The 21667-nt window shown below is 42.6% G+C and overlaps 1 protein-coding gene across 2 annotated transcripts in view; it reads right to left on the bottom strand.

The window, feature by feature from the left end:
• Positions 1 to 21667, bottom strand: part of USH2A (usherin) — a gene marked incomplete at its 5' end in the record, with an annotated part of 586511 nt that overhangs the window by 99229 nt on the left and 465615 nt on the right. For both annotated transcript variants that reach the window (XM_084623291.1, XM_084623290.1), the window contains 5 exons: positions 4489 to 4646; positions 6942 to 7125; positions 7681 to 7788; positions 18424 to 18622; positions 20614 to 20768. In XM_084623291.1, coding sequence (XP_084479417.1) covers positions 4489 to 4646; positions 6942 to 7125; positions 7681 to 7788; positions 18424 to 18622; positions 20614 to 20768 — 804 coding nt within the window. The remainder of the gene's footprint in view (positions 1 to 4488; positions 4647 to 6941; positions 7126 to 7680; positions 7789 to 18423; positions 18623 to 20613; positions 20769 to 21667) is intronic.

Raw genomic sequence — 21667 nt, 5'->3', positions numbered from 1 at the left:
ACTGGGACTCAGCAGGGAAGTGAGAGAGATCCAGTCGCTCAGCCCCTATCAAGACAACATAAGTAAATTATATGTCTGGAGTGCACCCCAGGACCTGAAGAAGAGGGGTATGTGGGACTGACAGAGAACACTGACTCCTATAGGGGGACCTCTACAATTGTCTGCATAGATTAAACCCAGGTCCAGCAAATATTCATGAAAACCCAATCCTACAATGTGGATGGTTTCAGGAACCCATTTGCCCTTTTACAAAGCCCTAATCTCAAGATAATGACATGTATTATGTTGACCTCTGACTTACTGGAGCCTTAGTCTCAGACTTTTAACCTACTGCCAATTACATGAATTCAAATAGACAAATGAAAAGATCCAGACTATGTTGAGAAACTTTTTCACAAACACCCCACTCCCACAAGTCTTTGTTCACCATTTCAATATTTTCTTGTGTTTCAAAACTTATTTTGAATGTTACTGAATATGCAGGACCTTAAATGATACCTACTATCAAAACTATAGCAGAGTATGAGGCACTTTTCAATAAAATCAGCTGTAGATTATACACAAGTCAAATTCACCTCCTTTCTTGCTAGGTTCTAAATCCTTCCTGGCAGTCGGGGGGAAAGTTTAATTTAAGATTTTAATCTTTTTCATATATTCTAGCATTTCTATAAGGGATTTTGTGCTTCTTCAAATTAAAAGATTGACAGCTCAGGGTATTATAGACCTAGTAGCCACTGGTTAAATGGGCAGAGTTAGCATCAAGCATCACCACAATACTTATTAAGCTATACTTGAATGCAAAATGGTTTTTCTAGGTGAGGCTACTGTCAGTGCCCTCTGACTTTCTCGTAGCCAGTGTCTAGTCTGCAAGGTGAAAATGTCTTAAATAATTAGGAAGAAGGGACATCGAAAAAAGAGTTCACTGAAAAACCTCACACTGTTCTTCTTGCTGTAAACAAACATTTCAAGTTTTTAAAAGACCAATATCAAAGAAAATGGTCACCTGAAAAATAACTACTACCTAGACATTTGAAAACACATTAATGTGCTTCATTAAAAAGGCAAGCATAGTAGGGAGAGATGGCCTGGTGCAAGATTTAAGGCCTGAACCAGAGACTGTGAACCCAAGTCAGGCCATGTATTAAAACAGATCCTTACAAGTTCACTGTTTAGTACATGAAATTGGCAAAGTTGTTGCTACAGTACTAGGCACCAGATATTTACGGAAATGTATTTCAGCTAGTAAGGACACTTTCCAATTTAGTTTAAGATATTAGGAACAAAGGAAGGTAACAAACAAATGTTATGAAATACATAAGGTTGTGTGTAAGTTGTGTATCTAATTGTTAGTTTTAGCCTATAAATGTTGGGGTTCTTTGCTGTAATTTTTTGTGTGGCCCAGGGAACAGCAGATATTTTCACTGCTGACTGAGCCTCTTCTTGCTCCTAGCCACTCATGTGTCAGTGTACCTGTAACCACGGAACCAGGGCACTGATACTGGGACCTAGGGCGCAATAAACCTGGGCAAGTGCCTCTGTTGCCAAGCTGTGCCTGTGGTCTTTTTTTATAAGTAACATCGGGGTTTGCTGAATGAGCAGGCTGCCTTATATGCTGTTAACAGTAATAACACTGAAGCTTCAAGAACAGAAGCACTGGGCAGCCTGAACAGCATTACCAAGACAAGGACATTCCAGCCTTCAACACTTAACAACACTGGGTAGTACTATCAAGGTCTGCTGAACCAGCTATTTGTACAGAGCTGGACAGCACACTGAAAAAAATCATACACATACAAGCTGACACACTGATGACCCCGAACACTGATCCGGTGTCCACTGTAGGGGTTGCGACCTAAAATGACAAAAAACTACAAGTTCAGTTAAAGCTACTGTGCTGTTAACAAATTTAAATATATGATGGACATATGCCTATCAATAACTTCTATGGATATATACAAATAAAAGTAGAAGTTCCTGCTGGAGATTAACTATACTAGATGGAAATATGGATCTCTCTCTCTGTATTTCTGTTTCTATCCATGATGTTAACATTTATTCCACAATAATTGTATCATCTAATTTTTATCATGCCAGGGAAATGTAGCATGCCAGTGAAGCCATGATCTGTACTGACTCAATACAACACTTATTCTTGATGGGGTGACAAACATTTAGCTAAATCCTAACTGCTACTCACCCACTCTGCAACGGATTTGTTCAGATTTTGTTGATCTAATAAGTAGGCTAAACTATAAGTGGACCAAAACCTGGCCCATGGTTATGTGAGATTAAAGGGGCTGTTAACACCTAACTCCTGCTTTACACATCTGCACACCAGGCCAAGAAATCCTTCCACTGATCCCAGCCATCTCCATAAGGCCTGGAACCTTATGCCTTCTCTCCAGAAATAGTGGACAGAGCCACTTGGAGTGAGGACGTCATATAAATCAGTATCATTCCATGGATTGTGGTCCTCCTGTCTCCATGACACAGAGTGGGAGTAAAGCAGGAGGTGATGTTAATTACCGATGATGAAACATTAAAATGCAAATATTGCAACTAAAGATGGGCATGAACCACAACACTGAATCTGAAGTCCCCTGGACGATGAGGTGTTTGAAATATAGTTTTCAATATTGCAAATCAAGGTCATCTCAAATTGCAATGCAGTCTCAGGATACCACAACATAGTTAGTTCATGGCTCACTCTTACTCCATTTGCCTTGGCTGGTAACAACTGAGTACAGCTGCTCTATGGCTCCATGTCTAGTGGGCAGCTGGTATCAAGCAGAGTGCCCCAAGGGTCAGTCCTGGGGCTGGTTTTGTTCAATATCTTCATTAATGATCTGGAGAATAGCATGGACTGCACCCTCAGCAAGTTTGCAGATGACATTAAACTGGGAGGAGTGGTAAATATGCTGGAGGGCAGGGGTAGCATACAGAGGGACCTAGACAAATTAGAGAACTGGGCCAAAAGAAATCTAATGAGGTTCAACAAAGACAAGTGCAGAGTCCTGCACTTAGGACGGAAGAATCCCAGGCACTGCTACAGACCAGCAACCGAATGGCTAGGCAGCAGTTCTGCAGAAAAGGACCTAGGAGTTACAGTGGACGAGAAGCTGGATATGAGTCAACAGTGTGCCCTTGTTGCCAAGAAGGCTAATGGCATTTTGGGCTGTATAAGTAGGGGCATTGCCAGAAGATCGAGGGACATGATCGCTCCCCTCTATTCAACATTGGTGAGGCCTCATCTGGAGTACTGTGTCCAGTTTTGGGCCCCACACTACAAGAAGGATGTGGAAAAATTGGAAAGCGTCCAGGGCAACAAAAATGATTAGGGGACTGAAACGCATGACTTATGCAGAGAGGCTGAGAGAACTGGGATTGTTTAGTCTGCAGAAGAGAAGAATGAGAGGGGATTTGATTGTTGCTTTCAACTACCTGAAAGGGGGTTCCAAAGAGGATGGATCTAGACTGTTCTCAGTGGTAGCAGATGACAGAACAAGGAATAATGGTCTCAAGTTGCAGTGGGGGAGGTTTAGGTTGGACATTAGGAAAAACTTTTTCACTAGCAGGGTGGTGAAGCACTGGAATGCGTTACCTAGGGAGGTGGTGGAATCTCCTTCTTTTGAGGTTTTTAAGGCTTCACAAAACTGTGGCTGGGATGATTTAGTTGGGGATTGGTCCTGCTTTGAGCAGGGGATTGGACTAGATGACCTCCTGAGGTCCCTTCCAACCCTGATATTCTATGTTTCTACGATATCCCATTACCAGTCCCATAAACCATCCAGATTTCTCTAATTCAGGATATGGCTGACTTCACCATACTATCTTCTTGATGATGTTGATGATGATGACGATGATAGCAAGCCAAACCTATGACTAGTTGCTAACATTTAAAAATCAGGAGCATCAAGACCAAGTTGGGAAAGAGAGACAACTGAAAAGCCATTTCATGTATAATTCATGAATCTTAAAATTAAAATACAGGAAAGGAGTGTCTTTGTTACCGGAACTCAGTGTTGTTCATCCTGCAGGCTAAGTGGCATTTTAAGGCTCCAGGAATAAAGGAACTTATATCATCAACAAGCATCTTCCCTGTCAATAACCCAGTTTCAGCAAAGATGAAAGAAGGAAAATTACATTCAGTTTTCTCTGACATGCAGTTATTTGAATTGTTTCTTTCAATAATACTTAATACTTACATAGTAGTTTACATGGTCAAGCCAATGTACAGACAATCAATCCTCACAACAACGCAGTCAGGCACATGAGTCAATATTAGTATTATATTAAATCTCTATAAGAATCCATCAGCATGGGATACCAGCTACCCAATTCACAGATGCATTTTTTGACACCAGACATGAACGAGAAACCAGAATGAAACAGCAGACTTGCCCAATGTATTATTTTTCAATGCCCATTAATTTGCCACAAAGAATTCTTTAATTTGCCAGAAGGAACTATACAGAAGTATGTTTTTACCTGGAGTGTCCCAAGCCACAAATATGGAATATGCATCCATTACTGTGACATTATATGGAACATGGATTTCCTCTGGTGTTTCTACTGGTGTTTGTAGAATGTATTTGTCACTAGTACTGCTGCCACCCCCAGTGCTGGCCTCCAGCTGGTAAACATATCTGCACAAACAGAAAAACAGGAGTAACAGAAACGGTGGTTAAATGCTGTAGGGATGTTTGTACTGGAATTATTTCCCTTTTGCACCAGTTTAGGAAGCACAGACCACAAAGCATGTAATATATATTGCTTCAAAATACAGATTTTCACTTTCTCCTTTTTCAGATAAGAAAAGTCACACATCTCTTGCTAATCAAACTAATACTTTTTATGTTACATTTCATAGCATCTTAAGAAAGAAACACTTAGACCATGTGACACATTAAAACAATTTTAGAATGGCCTCCAAAAATATTAGGAGATGCTGTTATTAGGGATTTTCAACCTCAAACTGGTATGTTCAACATGCATTATCCACCAGCCAGTGCATAGTCTGCTATGTAAAGAATTTCAACCGCTCTGAGCCAAGCCAATAGAAGACAAGTGGAACTATGAGCCAGAACAATTAAAGCTCAGAGAAAGGTGCCGAGGTAGAGAATACCTACAATGGCATGTGGCCCATTGGTGACTGCCAGTAGCAAAAATCCCCAACTGCTGGAGATGGGACACTAGGATTCGGAGGGCTCTGAGTTACTCCAGAGAATTCTTTCCCAGGTATCTGCCTGGTGGGTCTTGCCTCCATGCTCAAGGTCTGTTTTCCATATTTGGGGTCAGGAAGGAATCCTCCCTCCCCCCACACCCGTCAGATTGGCAGAGACCCTGAGGGTTGTTCACCTTCCTCCGTAGCGTAGGGCATGGGTCACTTGCAGGTTTAAACTGGTGTAAATGGTGAATTCTCTGTAATTTGAAATCTTTAAACCATGATTTGAGGACTTCAGTAATTCAGCCAGAGGTTAGGGATCTATTCCAGAACTGGGTGGGTGAGGTTCTGTAGCCTGCAATGGGCAGGTGGTCAGACTAGATCAGTGGTTTTCAAACTTTTTTTCTGGGAACCCAGGTGAAGAAAAGTGTTGATGCCTGTGACCCAAGAGAGCTGGGGATGAGGGGTTTGGGGTGTCAGAGGTGCTCAGGGCTGGGGCAGAGGGTTAAGGTGCGGGGGTAAGGGCTGCGGGATGGGGCCAGGAATGAGGGGTTCGGGGTGTGGGAGGGGGCTCTGAGCTGGGGCAGGGGTGCGGGAAGGGGGTCAGGGATCTGGACTGGGGGTCGAGATGAGGGGTTGGGGGGTTCAGGGCTGGGGCAGGGGGTTGAAGTGCAGGAGGGGGTCAGGGCTTGGGATGAGGTGTTTGGGGTGCAGGAGGGGCTCTGGGTCTGGGGGGGGTCTCAGAGCTGGGTTGCAAGGGGGGTCAGGAGGGGCTCCGGGCTGAGTCGGGGGTTAGGGTGCAAGAGGGGATCAGGGCTCTGGGCTGGGGATGAGGAGTTTGTGGTTCAGAAGGGGCTCCGGTTTTGGGGGTGGGGGGGGGCTGAGGGCTGGGTCAGGTGGTTGGGGTGCAGGCTCTGGGCTGGGGCCATGAATGAGATATTTGGGGTGCAGGAAGGGGTTCCAGGTTTGGGGGGGCTCAGGGCTGGGGATTGGGGCGTGGACTTACTTCCAGTGGCTCCCAGTCAGCAGCACAGCCAGGGTGCACCATGCACCGCACTGCACCCAGGAAGCAGCCAGCAGCAGGTGTGGCTCCTAGGTGGAGGCTCGCAAGTGGCTCTGCACAACTCTCACCCACAGGCAACACCCCCCATTTCCCATTGGCTGGTTGCTGGCCAATGGGAGTGCAGAGACGGTGCTCGGGGCAGGGGCAGCACGTGGAGCCCTGTGGCCCACCTGCCTAGAAGCCGGACCCGCTGCTGGCCACTTCCGGGGTGCGGCGTGGCGTCGGAAAAGATAGGCACTAGCAGCCTGCCTTAGCTGGGCAGCACTACCGATGGGACTAGATGATCATGATGGTCCCTTCTGCCCTTCAAGTCTATGAATCAATTTGGTACAAGGCTTGTCTTCATCTGAAGCCTCTTTAAGGAGGTCTTCAATTTTTCAGTGATTAAGGAACAGAATCAGAGATTCTTCTCTTTTTAAATCATCCTAGCAGTTTATGCATAACATTTTCAGGTGTGCCCAAGTGACTTAGGAGCCCCACATCCCATTTTCAAAAGAGACTTAGGCCCTCAGGGCCAGATTTCCAAAGTATTTAGGCACCTCAAGGTGTAGACAGGTGCTTAGCAAGATTTTCAAAAACACTTCAGCAGGTTATGCACATTGAAAATTGGATTCAGGTTCATCTTAAACACCTTTGAACATTTTACTCTTCTCCTGCAAAATCAAATTCTTAAGCACTCTTTGAAGCTTATCAAAGTTCTTTATTAGGCCTTACCTACTGTTGGGCTGCAGGCCATCATCAGTGAAATTCAGAGCTGTGCTGCCACCCTGGAAAATCTCTTCTCCATTACGAAGCAATCGATACTGAGAAACAAGTCCATTGGGTTTTTCTGGTTCACCCCAATAGAATTCCACTCGTGATGAGCTGACTATGATATGACGAGGCTTCGACCATACTCCTGTTAACATCAGCATACCATTGTTTCAGGCATATCATAAAATTAAATATAAAAGGTCCTGATTCTCTATTTCCCTTGTGCAGTCATTTACACCAGTGCAAAACGAGTATAGACCACTTCCAGATCAGAAAGGTAGTTTTACACATATTCTGCCCTCTCTTAGCACCGACATAAATAAATATACAGGATGCAGATCAATGGAGAATCAGACTTAAAAGTTGATAATCACAGGACTAACTTTGCCTGATGTGTCAGCATATATTTATTTTTGTTTTACAAAAATGTGCCCATTACAATTGTCTCTGGAAATAATTTACTTCAAGATGATGCCAGAAAGTTGTTCTCACAAAAAAAAACCAAAAAAACAGAGAACCCGAAACATTGTGGTTCAGCATACAGATGGGGTTATAATACAATTATTGCACTGTAGAGCCAAATTACCTATTGTAAATTACTGCTTGGGAGCGCCATCAATGTCAATGGAGTTTTGCCCATTTACAGAAGATTTTACCCCCAATGATTCCCTCTAATATTATGGGAATGCCTTTTCCTTACCCTGAGGAGCAGCTTGCAAGGTTCGACCTGCAAATGGCTGGCTAGAGCTACATCCAGCAGATGTGCATGCTGTAAGTGTGAAGCTGTAGTTAGTGTATGGCTGGAGACCTAAAAACAAAACAAACAAACAATCATACTAAACATGATGACCTTAGACATTCTGAGAATTACAACTGTAGAGGGAAAGTTGCTGAACTTACGGATCAGAGATGGGTTACGTCAAAAGATCTGTATTTCTAAGGTACAGTTGGAAGGGAAAATATGGTATCTGGAGTTAGCATATAGAGTAATTTACAGTAAGGGCCTGCTGTAGAGATCTAATTGTGTGCAGTGCAGCAGTAAAATGTTTAAATTACTCTGGTTGTGACTGCAATTATTTGCACACACAAGTTGTGCATAAAAAAAATGAGGCCATTAAAAACTTGGCCCTAAGTCTGCATAAATAGTGAAATTAGGGAAATAGTGCAAATTTGGATGTAAGCAATGTCATATTCATTTAAGAAGTGTGGCAAAACCACTCCGAGTTAGTCATGGGTGATCTTCATAAAGTTTGGAGGTTCCATACAGATAAGTACCAGAATATTTGAATGCTTAGCTTACGAGTTTTGCTCCTGCACCTCGCTTGCACTAGTGTAGATCTGGAGTAACTCCACTGAAATACATGGGGGTAACATAAATGTCAAACTGGTGAAAGTGGGGGAAGAATTAGTCCCCACAAGTCTGTATTATTGCCTTGGAAATCTCTTATGCACAAGGTGTGAAATCCTGGCCCCACTGAAGTAACGGGATTTCACCCAAACTCGTTTAAGATATTTTTGGTATTTCCCACTTCCACTCTGATAATATGTATCCAGACGCCGCGAGTCTCACGCCCGAGTTGTGTGAGTCTTCAGTTACCTCATGAAACCTCATGGAGTGGAGCCCAGGACTGGGAGCAGGAGCCTATGCACCTCCATCATGCCAGGAGGGAAGACGCTCTGCCCTTATGTGACCCAGCCTTGGTTATCTCCTCCCCATTGATGGAAGTGTGCCCTGCCCACAGCTTTGGGGCGGGTAGGGCAGAACCCATCATGTTAGTAATCACAAACTTTACATTACAACTTTGCCAACTTCAGATGTCTGCAAACCACAAGACCAGCCTGCACTCCTGTCCTGGATTCTAGCCAGAGCCAGGAAGTGCCAAAGGTTCAAAATAAAACAGAGAAAGTGACTAAATTCCAAGGACAATTGTGACACTATCACTGGCTTCATCGACATTGCAAGACAGGGCACTTCCCTTCCAGATCCTGGAATAGAACCCAGGATTTCTGAGTTTTACCATTCCTCCGATGGCAGCAAATATCTTTGAAAACCACTGACAAAGTAAGGACCTCACCCTCCTCTAGTGCTGATCCACATAGATGAGGACAATTTACTACTGCTATCAGTTACTCCATTGGCACAAAGATCTAAAGGTTTCAAACCTGTCCATGACCCATATTGGTGTCAATAGAACACTGTAGGACAGATTTTTTTTTCTTTTTTCCAGTTTGTGTTTTTAAAAATGTAGGAAATTATACATAAAAGCTATGCTGAAAGAATATTAAGGTTTCAAAATCAAACTCTCAAAAGTTAGGAACTCCCAGAATTAAGTTTGCTTGTGCATCCTGAATTCGGCTCCTTTGCATGTATACGTCTTTTATTATATCCTATTTTTTCCACAGGACGTCTGGCTCATTCAGTGCACCTGTTCTGGGGATGAATCATGGCTATGTAGTAAAGGAGGCTGTTATCTATTGGATCTCGACCTCATTTGTTGCAGAAATTGACTGGTGTATAGTGAAGCAGTCAGGGGACTGCAGTTGAAAAGGAGGGTCTCATGGTTAAGACAGTTGAATGTTGCCCTTGAGAACTGGATTTTATCCCTGGATCTGCCACAGAGTTCCTGTGTGATGCTGGGCAACTCATTTAAACCAAACTTTTCAGAGACTGTCACTAATCGTGTGTTCCTCATTTTCTGGATGCCCAACCAGAGACCTTGGGGTCTGATTTACAGAGAGTTGAACACGCACAACTGCAAATGAAGACAATGGGAGCTGTGCATAACATATTAAGTGTTATATAATGCTAAGTACTCTCATCTCAAATTTGGCACACAAAATTAGTGGATACTTCTGATCTTAATCTCTTTGTGCCTCAGTTCCACATTTGTAAAATGGGAATAATTCCCCCACTCATTTCATAGGGGCGTTATGAAGATAAATTAATTATTTTTTCTGAAGTCCTCGGATATTATCGTGATGAGCATCATAAGGAAACCAATAATTCTACCTTCAGAGCAGGAATTGAATGGCATGAAGTAAATAAGGCATGGGGCTACACATTCCAATGAGGATAAAAAATATTGACTAGCTTCTCATTAATTGAGCACCGGCCATTCTGAATGAGGAGAGATCCTATGGAAAAAATAGTATGTGATCATATAATTAAAGACTGTATCATAATGCATATGCACAAGGGCTACACAGGCAACCTTAATTCAGGCATTTCCTACTTTTGAGTGCTTGACATTGCAACTTTAATATTGCTCTTTAAAGATTCATGTGAGAGCGTGTACATGTAATTGTAATTATTTTTAAAAATACAGTCCCACAACAAGAAAAAACATGAGGATAAAAGTCTTTGTTCAAAACCAGTTAGGCCATATTTTCACAGTTAAAAGGAATGGTTTATACATACAGAGCAGTAATAAGCAACAGGCAGCTAGAGAGGTAAAATAATGAATGGAAGACACAAAAGCTGCTCACAAACTGAACAGGATGTGAAGAAAAGAAAATAAAGAGATGACTCAGGGGGACAGCCCTGAATGTAACCTAATCATGAACTGGAAGAGAAGAAAAATCATCCGAATGCTCAGGATAAAAGTAAGAAGGGAGGAAATGACAGTTGCAGACTAGACAGAAGCAAAGGCATGGAGGAAAGCCAATAATTTAACATTCAGGCTAGGAAAGATTACTGTGGCAACAAATTACTTGAATTCCCCATAAGGGAGTCATGTTCACTTTTAAAGGAAACACGCATAATAAAGCAATACTCATTTACAGCTACACTTTAAAGAGAAAAATGGGCATTAAAAAGAGAGCGCACGGTTTCACTAAATTTATTGAAAAAATTCTGGTGCCTGGAACTTCTGGTCCCTACATGTAGCTGATTTTAGATAGTTTATAAGTTCTTTGCTATCAGGACTTTGTGCATGTTTTGGAGAGCCCTGTACGAATCTATGCATGTGATTAATTATAAATGACAACAAACATAATATGATAATTGTGAAATGCAAACAATACTTCGCTTTTAAAAAATTTCCCCTGTGGATATGAATTCAAGGAGACATTTCCCTTGGAATTTGATTCTGCAATTGTTACTTTGAGGTGGTCAGCAACTGGACTACTGTATCATCCGCTGTTTTTCCAAGTGGTTGCCAAACAGCTCTTAAAGAACGTATTGTCCTATCAATCAGTCAATCATTTCCAACACTATTTGTCTCTGCTTGTGGTCCTGGCTGCAGCTGGGTCAGCAATTAGCTCCAGTGCTGACAGTCCTGGGCCACCACATGAATTTCACTCAGGAGCACGTCAAGTTGCTGATAGTTTTTATTTATGAAAAAAAAAATGTTGCTAATGAGTCACCACTGCCTGGAGATAGGGTTGTCCAGTGGCAGCACGACTGAATCACACACACCTTTCCACTACCCTTAAGTACAGAGAGAGAGAGAGAGAGAGTGTGTGTGTGTAGAATAATTTCAAACCACTCTATCACAAAATACGCTGGAGTCTTATTTCATTTATGAAACTGCCTGTCAGTGACTCTTACTTAAATCTGATCACTCACAGAAACTCTTGATGAAGTCCATGACTTTGGATAAGATTTTTAGTCAAATATAAAAAAAAATAGAGTTAAGAAGAATCATCGTCACACCTGCTGCTGCTGCTGCGGCTGCTGAAGAGGGCACTCTAAGCTTTCTTTTACAGCAATGCCACTAATTATTTTAGTCAATCCTTCCCCCCTACCGCAGAGCATTTGCAGGCCCATTTGTAAAGCAGTAGTAACACAAAGTGAAACAATGCCATAACTGTCATCCAAATTGTTCTGTACAGGGTAGTGGAAGTGTTCAGTAATAAATGATATAAAAAGGTCCTTTATTGACAAGCTGCCATGTGCTGTTTGCATTAGAGAATATGAGAAGATGATGGCTGCTGCCCCTAGGTCCCAGTGGCATTCAATTCAGTGAGATAGCAGAAAATGCTTCAGTTTACTTAAAGCATTGATAACACCTCTAAATAATTAACTGAGGACTTCCTGTCTTCAATTACTTAATGCTTTTTTTAACATCTTGAGAGGATTATAAGCAATTTATGGATTTCACATGATGAACGCATTCACCACTATTCCCACAAAGCATTTATGGGATCATGTTTCCAAAGCTTTGATGTAATTAAAAATAAGCAGCAAGACAAAGATGCAGTGGCAAGGTGCTAGCCTACTCATCTGCTATTTGTAAGGCCCTAGATTCAAAGTCTCAGGGAAGACTAATGCTACAGCTTCATTAATGTTCAACTGTTGCTTTAAGAACACCAGAGGTTTTGAAAAAAGATGAGAAAAATCAAACCATACATCCACGGGGGTTGAGACAACACTTAGTTCAAACATTTGAGATTACATGTGAAATAAGATTGATTGTTTTAGTTTATTGCATGAATTTAGAAAGTAACAATTATCCACATTGCAAAACCACGGTCATGAGTTCAACACTGTGACCAAAGGAAGTCTCCCTCTAATCTAGCAGAAGACTTGATTCTTACTGACAGAAGTAATGATCACCCATTTCCCTGCTGGCTTAGTATGGCAACGTGGACAGTGGCTTATTGAGAGAGCCACACTAAAGAAAAATAGATCACTGTTTATGAGGAGACAACTTTATCTATTCTCCCTAGCAATTGTGCCATGAAAACTGTATTGTTTGCATGAGGAACAAAATTTCAACCTCTCTGGAGGCAGAGCTATTTCTTAGGTGGGAGGAGAGGGCACATGTGAGGTATTTTCCCCTTGAGTTTCAGCCAGAGATGCTGTGGAAATTATCAGCAACTCCTTCTGTAGGGCAGGTTGCCAGCCTCTCTCAAAGAAACAGTTTTTAGGCAATTGTTCAAGAAGCCATCTCTGTACACTTAGAATCTTCTAATTATCCCCAAGCTCTAATCTCCCTTTATTAGGAAATATAAAAAGAAAATGGAGGTAAAGCAACTCTGGCACTACCTGGGATACTCAGATTTCCTAATACCCAGTCACTTCAATTTTAGATCTGGGTCTGGTATGGAGACTGCTCTGGTCTCACTGGTTGCTTGTGTCTTCTTGACAATGGACAAAAACCAAGATGGTTCCACCACTGCTGCTGCTGCTTTCCACTTTGCTGCTGCTGACCTAAGTTCCCTGTAAGCTGCACGGCCACACAGCAGCCTATTTAGTGTCACGCAGGTGCTTAGGGAACCCGCCCCCAACCTGCCACGGGAGGGGCGCCCCTCCCACAGCCCCAACTCACCCTGCGGCTCAGACCTGCTACAGCTGGAGAGGCCCGGACCCAGCTGTGGCCGGATAGGGCCCAGGCACGGCCAGAGCGGCACGGACCCAGCCGTGGCCAGATTGGGCCCAGACTTGGCCTCAGGTGTGGCCCAGGCAGCCCTCCCCAAGCCCGGACCTGCTGGGGCTGGGGAAGTGGTGCCTATTCTGCTGCAGCCCCAGCGCTCCCACAGTGGGGACAAGTGCCTCTCCCCACAAGCCCAAATGTTGCTGCAGGGAGAGAGCGCTGTGGGGAGTCCTCTCTCCCTGCCGTAGCCCCGGAGCACACTCCTGCACCACAAGCCCCTCATCCCCAGCCCCACCCCAGAGCCCTCACCTCCTGTACCCAATCCTCATCCCCAACCCCACCCCAGAGCCCACACTCCCAGCCGGAGCCCTCACATCCCTGCACCCCAACACTCTGTCCCAGCCCTGAGCCCCCTCCCACAAGAATTCCTCGGCCCCACCCCCACCACATAAATTTTGTTATGTGCACCAACATGAAGATGATGTGTCACATGTCACCTCATATTGGTGCACATAACAAAATTCATTCCGCACATGGGTGGGAAAAATTAGAGGGAAGACAGCTGCTGACAACAGCGTTCTGTTTCTGTCCCCTTCTTCTTCGATATGTACAGAGGCCTTCAGGAATTTTAGGGAGGTAGTATAGGCTGCTGTGCCTGCAATACACAGATGACATTCAGTTCTTTATTTCACAAGATCCAGATGGTGCAGTTCCCCTGTTTACCCAGTGCCTAACCAGTATTGGGGCTTTGATGCGGGACAGCCGACGGAGACCTAGTCCGAGGCTGAGATAATGCTGATAGACTAGGGAAAAAAAACAATCGGAAGTGGTGGCAAAGTTTGTCCATCTTTTGTTACTCCGGTTAGAAACTGGAGATACTATCTCCTAGCTGCCTCTGGAAAATAAATCGTTTTACTTCAGTGTGAATATGAGAAACAAGTTCTCAGCATTGTTGAAAATCATGCAGTTTAGTTAGATCCCTAAATAAATATGGATTTCTATGCCTCAACTTGGATACCTGGGCCTACAACTTTACCCCGATTGTGAGCTCAACTGGTAAAAAGTGAGTGACAGTTCATAAGATGTCACAGTAACCTAGAACAACAAACATTGATGGAAAAAGGTGAAAAAGTGAGACAAAGATTGAATTAGTAAAAAAAAAAAAAATATAGGCCTACTGATATAATTCAAGGACAGTGTTAAGATTATCCTTGGTAAATAAGAAAAAAGTGTAGAACTGAAAATCAGTGAACCAAAACTGAAGTGTTGGAAATTAGGCCAAAATAACAAGGGGATTGGCTATTCCACCCATCACAGTCCTAACAAAACAACTTTGATGGGGAGAAAGCTGGCTATTGAAATTATGGCTGACCGAAAGATGAGAGAGAAGGGGAAGGAGCAAGTTGCACCATCTGCTACCCCCACTGTACTCTGGTATCCCAGGCTTTCTTCCTCCTGATCTTGAGAGATGTCCTGACTAGGTCAGGACAGAGAGAAGAAGCGAGATGACAATACCACCTCTACTGGCTCAAGCTGAATGCCAAATACCACCTGCAGTGTGAGACTGTGTGTGTGCAAATACCTCTGTGTCTGAGAAGAACTGCCCCCTGCTCCCCTTCTGTATTCTTTTTCTTCCCCACCTTATTTCTTCTCTTTCCTCTCTCTCTCTCCTTTTGCCTTCTGTTTAATAAAGTCTGGCTTAGCCAGCCAAGGCTGTATATTTTACAATCCTACTGTAAACCTGGGACCACGGAGGCAGATAAAAGCAAGGCCCTAAACAGCCTGATGCTGGTACAAGTTTGCCAGGCCTTGGAGTGGCTCATAATACCGTGTGCCATGCCTGTGTTTCTCCAGCAATCAGATTGCAAGTGAAAGTCAATGCCAAACACAGAAGTTACATTTTCTATCTTTGCTGTTCTTTTCCCTCCCCTCTTATGTGTTTGTGTCTTGTTTTGTCTTCTAGGAAATGGAATCAGACTTTAAGAAGAACAGCAGCAGCTCCAGCCCATTTTGACTAACTTCTTCTCTTTTCCCCAAAAAGGATATCTAAAACAGGGGTTTTTTTTCTTTGTAAAGACTCTCTACAGACAAAGGGGAAAGGAACAAGAGATGTTGTTAAAATGAAAGCCTTATTTAATACTTTACATTTCAAATGCCTTAACTCAGTGGTCCCCAACCTTTCTGTTGCTATAGCATATTCACGTTTCCAGAAGAGTGTGGCGGGCGCCGGACGACCAGCCGCCGAAATGCCGCGTCATTGAGAAGCGTTGCTGCCGAGAAGCAGTGTCATCAAGACGCATTGCTGCCGAAATGCCGCCAAGAAGCGGCAGCATTTCAGCGGCGACGCTTCTTGGGGTTGCCGCTTCTGGGTGGCATTTCAGCGGCTGGTTGTCCGGTGGCCGCGCTCCTCAGCAGCGGGTTGTCCGGTAGAAGCGCTCCCTTGTCAGTAGGCGAGCGCACATAAATGCCCCGGTGGGTGCCATGGCGCCCGCGGGCACGGCCTTGGGGACCACTGCCCTGTTTTTCCTTCTTTTCTGTATCTTTAATAAACGGTTAAAACAGTGTGTTTGCCATGGTGCTAAGCAGGCTGTTGTTTCTGTATACCAAACCCTGGACCTTGTTTAAAACCATTTAATGTTGGACAGATTCAGGGTCATGTTAACACTTTTGATTCTTTGGGCCCTTATATTTCACCTAAATTAATACAGGAGCACTGAAGTTCCTTTGTGCAAGTAGTGTTATGCAGCCATACTCCTACACGTCCATACAAAACACAGTCACATATAATATAATATGCTACTAGGGGTTAGCTTGAAGCAAAATTCCAAATCCCAAATCTTTGCGGGAACTCTAAAATCCAGATCTGGAATTTCATGACAAGTCCCCTCACTAATTCCTACAGAGATAGAGAAACACAACAGACGAGCTCCTTGGCCCTCACTAAGAACCTGCTCCAGCAACACAAAACTGCAGTTCAAGCTGCCACAGGTAACCAAGTATTTCCGCAGCATAGGGGAATCCATGGATGGTGACAGATGACATAGCTGCACTATTCTGCAGATCCTCTGGGTGGTGTAACATGGGACAGCTCTTAGGGTGACAGTCACCTTTTCTTTTCCCCTCCCATCCCGAGCTGGCCACACATGAGTTTGGCACAGCTCAGGATTGAGCCCACCACGTTTCACTGATAAAGCGATAATTTTTTTCCAAGTGAACTTTACGTTACAAACTTGCAGCAGCAATTTGTGTGGGGATATTATTTTTATGGTGATTTAAAATCTATTCTATTTTTGAAAAATGTACAGCAAGTTGATGTACTAAGTAAGATATGTCATCAGGATGCATTGAATACTGACCGAGTTTTAATACATACGTGGTGGTTTTGATATTTGTGCATGATATTGTTAAAGGGGAATCTTGGGTGAGCTTTCTCAGCAGGAATGGCAGTGACTGTAACATGAGGACCTTTAGGTTTGCAGCCAAAGTGAGGAGAGAAAAAATTTTTTTAAATATTTTCTCTAGAAAAAATAAAAATGCAGGATGAGCATCTGATACCAGGGGTCAAAGGCTGAAAGCAAACACCCCTGAAAAGTACCATTTTCCTCTTATGCTTCCTGCAAATATTTCTAAGTTGAGTTTTGTTTCATTTTATGACTGAAATGTGACTAAGAGAGTAGTATATGGAGACAATACATCTTTGACATCAATGGCAAATATTCTATTAAGCCCTCTTCTACAGCAGATGTGCACAAGTGGGAAATTCTTAAGAGTAACATAAGAGATTCTGAATAATATTACTGAGCATCAACAAGTTTCAGAGGAGCAGCCGTGTTAGTCTGTATCTGCAAAAAGAACAGGAGGACTTGTGGCACCTTAGAGACTAACCAATTTATTTGAGCATAAGCTTTTGTGGGCTATAGCCCACTTCATCGGATGCATAGAATGGAACATATAGTAAGAAAATATATAAACGGACAGTTTCTACGCAAAAGAATAAATGGACACAAATCTGACCTCAGGAATCATAACATTCAAAAACTAGTAGGAGAACACTTCAACCTCTCTGGCCACTCAGTAACACATTTTAAAGGTGGCAATTTTGCAACCGAAAAGTTTCAAAAACAGACTCCAATAACAAACTGCTGAGCCTGAATTAAATGCAAACTAGATACCATTAACTTAGGTTTGAATAGAGACTGGGAGTGGCTGGGTCATTTACACATATTGAATCTATTTCCCCATGTTAAGTATCCTCACACCTTCTTGTCAATTGTCTAAATGGGCCATCTTGTTGATCACTGCAAAAGTTTTTTTTCTCCAGTTTTTCCCTCCTGCTGATAATAGCACATCTTAATTAATTAGCCTCTTACTCCACCTTTTCATGTTCTCTGTATGTGTGTGTATATATATATATTCTTACTAGATGTCCCATTCTATGCTTCCGATGAAGTGGGCTGTAGCCAACGAAAGCTTATGGTCAAATACATTTGTTAGTCTCTAAGGTGCCGCAAGTACTCCTGTTCTTTTTGAGCATCAACAAGGTGCTCTGCTGAGGAAAAAGACAGAGGAAGATACTATCCTTGCTCCCATAAGTCTTACAATCTAAAATCTGTTATTGGCAAAACAGCTCAGATTCACAAAGCACAGTCTGACAGTCCACTCTCAAGCTGAGGACGAACTGTTTCTAATTTTTGTTATCCTAAACATCAGGGCCAGATCCTGTTATACTGGTGCAAAACTAGAATAACTCAAGTGACTTCAATGGAGTTATTCTAGATTGACCTGGGGAGCAGAATCTGATTGGGGGTATATCAAACCTATGGAATTTATCTGGCACTCTTCTACCCATCACAAAAGCATATGTTCTGAATCAAAATGTATGTGGTTTATTTTAACATTTGGAAATTAGATCCATTCACATTTTAACAACAGAGAACAAACACTGCCTAGAAAAAATAAGACTGACCAAAATAGCTTACGGTTTCTAATACCAGCCTAAAGCATTTCTGAACTACGTGCAAAATAGGGAACCTAAAAGTTACTGACAAGAGATAGTATCACTATGGAAGGAATGTCTTATATCTAAGAACAGGACATTAGTCTTTCAAAGAGCTGCCCATCCTTACCTGATACAGTATGCTGCATTCTGGCTGTAGTGTCTGTGTATATAAGCCCTTTCCCACTTTGACTGATCTGATACTCTCTGATGATGCCATTTGGTTTCCTGGGTGCTGTCCAGCTCAAATGCAATGCTGTTGAGCTCAGAGCTGTGACTGCTGGTGGCTGAACGCTCTCTGGGACTCCTTGGACAGTGACTGCAACTACCTGAAGACATATGAATTAAACAGCAATTTACTGTAATAGTACACTAGATACCACGATCAATGAGAATGTCACTTTTGTTTTAAAATGTTGTTGCTTGATCTGGCATATCATTACCAAGGGCCTGAAGAACTAGTTAAATCCCCCCCCCCCACTCCTTTTTACACAATGAAATCTGACCTTGAATGCATTACATAAGCCCATGTCTACAATTTATCACAGCAGGTTCACAACATCTCAGCTGTAGTGTATAGAACTGGGTGAAACAGCAAAATCTGGATGGCAGACTGTCTTGCTAGAGAACTCTTGATAACTCTCTTCCATATGGTTTGCCAGTGTCTTTGCATTTTAACAGCCTGATTTCATATATTTTAAGCACCAATAAACATAGAGCTAGACTTCTTTGAATTCAGTATAATCGGATCTTTATCAGTTCATAGCTTTTTGAATCTTTTCTAATGAACTCAAGAAGAAATCTGAAGCTTGGGATAATTTAGAATTCACTAAGATCTTTCTCAAAATTGAATATATATAGGCCAGTTCTCATCTCCCTTACATCAGTTTTACACTGGTGTAACTCCACTGACTTCGATGGTACTATATCTGATTTACTCTGATTTGAGAGGAGAATCAGATCCTATGCTCTTAGAGAATCATGTCTTTTTATTAGTGCCACTATACATGAGTTTTATTATGCTGTAAGCATATACATGCCTTCTGTAATACACTGACTTAATGTAAGTGAGGGTGTCACCCTCTAGTGGCTAGCATCAATGCCTATAAGAGCTGGCTACTTAGTCACAGCTAACAGGACCTGAAGAGCTCTGTGTAAACTTGAAAGCTTCTCTCTCTCATCAACAGAAGATAGTCCAATAAAAGATAGTACCTCACCCACCTTTTCTATTTGGGACTATTTTCTTGTACTTTTGGATTGAGATTTGCAAAGCTACCTAGGGGTTTTGGATTCCGAATTTGCCTATGTTTGTTTAAAAAACTCAATCTTGATTTTGAAGGTCCCAGGCTCAATTCTCACTGATGACTTTACTGGTTACACATGTATGGTTGTGATTTTTTATACTTACAAAACATAACAACAATCACAATTCCACATCTCTGCCCCAGAGACCCTATATTGTAACTTAGACAAAACTCAAAAAAAAAGAGGCATGGACATCATTGGCAAGGAAGATTTCATTGAACAGATGTGCTTTTGAAGTTATTTGCAGGGGGAGAAAAAGGCACTTTGTAAAATAGAAGCTGGAAGTTGTTACACAGCAATGGGGCAACGTGAGAGATATTGTTACATGGTAATGGGGCAGCCTGAGCGATGGTGTGAAACTGAGTGGTAAAAGGAGCAGTAACAAATTGAAAGACAGAGAGAGAGTTAAAAATAAGAGGTGATGGAGGCAGGATGTGCATGCGTTGAAGGTGAGAATGAAGAGCCTGAATCTAATGCAGAAGCAGGAAGCCAGTGAAGGGATCTGATGAGAAGTGATGCAGTTGGAGCAATATGAGAGGAAGAGGATGTTGGCTGTAATGCACAGGCTAGAGATGGGAGAGAGGAGCTATGGGGAGTCCAGAGAAAAGGAGGTTATAGCAATCCTGGTGAGAAACAACAAAGATATGAATGGATTTAGTCTTACTGTTTGGAAATAAAGCATGTCTTCAACACTTTCTTCTAGGTTTGAAGCTCCTTGTTTATCTTAAATCTGTATATCTCACTTTCCATATCATATAATTTCAGATTTACAAAGACTGAGGTACAGTTTCGTGCCTGGGTCTATTTGTGCCAAAAATCAACAATTTGTAATTTAATACGATCATGTTAAGGTGCTGAATTCAAACAAGTCACTTGGTTACTGATGTTTCCCTCCCATTCAACCCACAATCTTAATTAAATTCTTTGAAAAAAATGCCTTTCCAGTGGCATTTGTATGATACCTCCTCAGCTATTAAAATTCTACTACCACTCCTATGAAGACCGAATCACCCACCTTGCTACTGTCTGTGCAGCCAGCAACAGTACAGGCTCTCAGCTGATATGAATATTCTTGGTATGGCTGGATACCACCTGTGTCTGTGAAGCTCAGTTCTCTTCCTCTAAAACGCTCAATCCCATTTCGGAGAACAATATAGTGAATGATAAGACCTTATCATAAAGAGAAAGTTTTCTGTTTTTGTTAGCTGAACAACACTGGATCATAGCATTTTACACCGAAAATATGACAGTGAACCTGGTAGGACACCACCCTTATCAGTCAATCTTCTAACTTAAGAGACTGTTCCAAATAACTTCAAGACTATTGATTATTATTCTGCTGTGTCTTTTTAAAAACCCACCCCTTCTGAGGCAAGAGATTGTTTAAATCTCTTGAGTGGTCACTTTAATTACTAGATCTGGTCAAAATGTTCTGAATGCTTGAAATATCAACATAAAGTTTCCATCAAAAATTAATTCTGAAAACAATCTTTCATAAAATATGTTTGATTTTGTGTAAAACTGTCACAATTTTTCAACCAGCTCTGTTAATTAATTATAATTATAGCTGTTCCCCAAAAAGTGCTGTGTGCTTTACAGATAGATAGGGCCCTAACAAATTCACAGTCCATTTTGATCAATTTTGTGGCCAGAGGGTTTTAAAATTGGTCATTTTCATGTTTTCAGATGTTTACATCTGAAATTTCACCATGTTGTAAGGGGGTCCCTTTTCCGCAAGTGGGGACTCACAGCTAGGAGCCCCCCAGCTGGGGTGCTTCCAACAGCAGGGGGAGATCACAAGCCTCCTCCAGCTGCATGAACTTTCAGGACTGCTGCCTATCACCAGAGCTTCCTGCAGCAGGGGGAGGCACTCAGAGATGGGTCTGATCTCCCCTCCTCCGAGAGCTGCCATGCAAGGGAAGGACAGGCCCTGTCCCTGCAGGGACTCACAGCTAGGAGCCCCATGGCTAGGGTGCTTTCAGCAGCAGGGGGAAATTGGACCCACATCAACAAGCCTCCTCCAGCTGCAGGAACCTTCAGGCCTGCCCCCCAGCACCGGAGCTTCCTAT

Source organism: Lepidochelys olivacea, assembly GCF_965140295.1.
Source record: "Lepidochelys olivacea isolate rLepOli2 genome assembly, chromosome: 3".
NCBI lineage: Eukaryota > Metazoa > Chordata > Testudines > Cheloniidae > Lepidochelys > Lepidochelys olivacea.
This window is presented reverse-complemented; position numbering and strand designations above follow the sequence as displayed.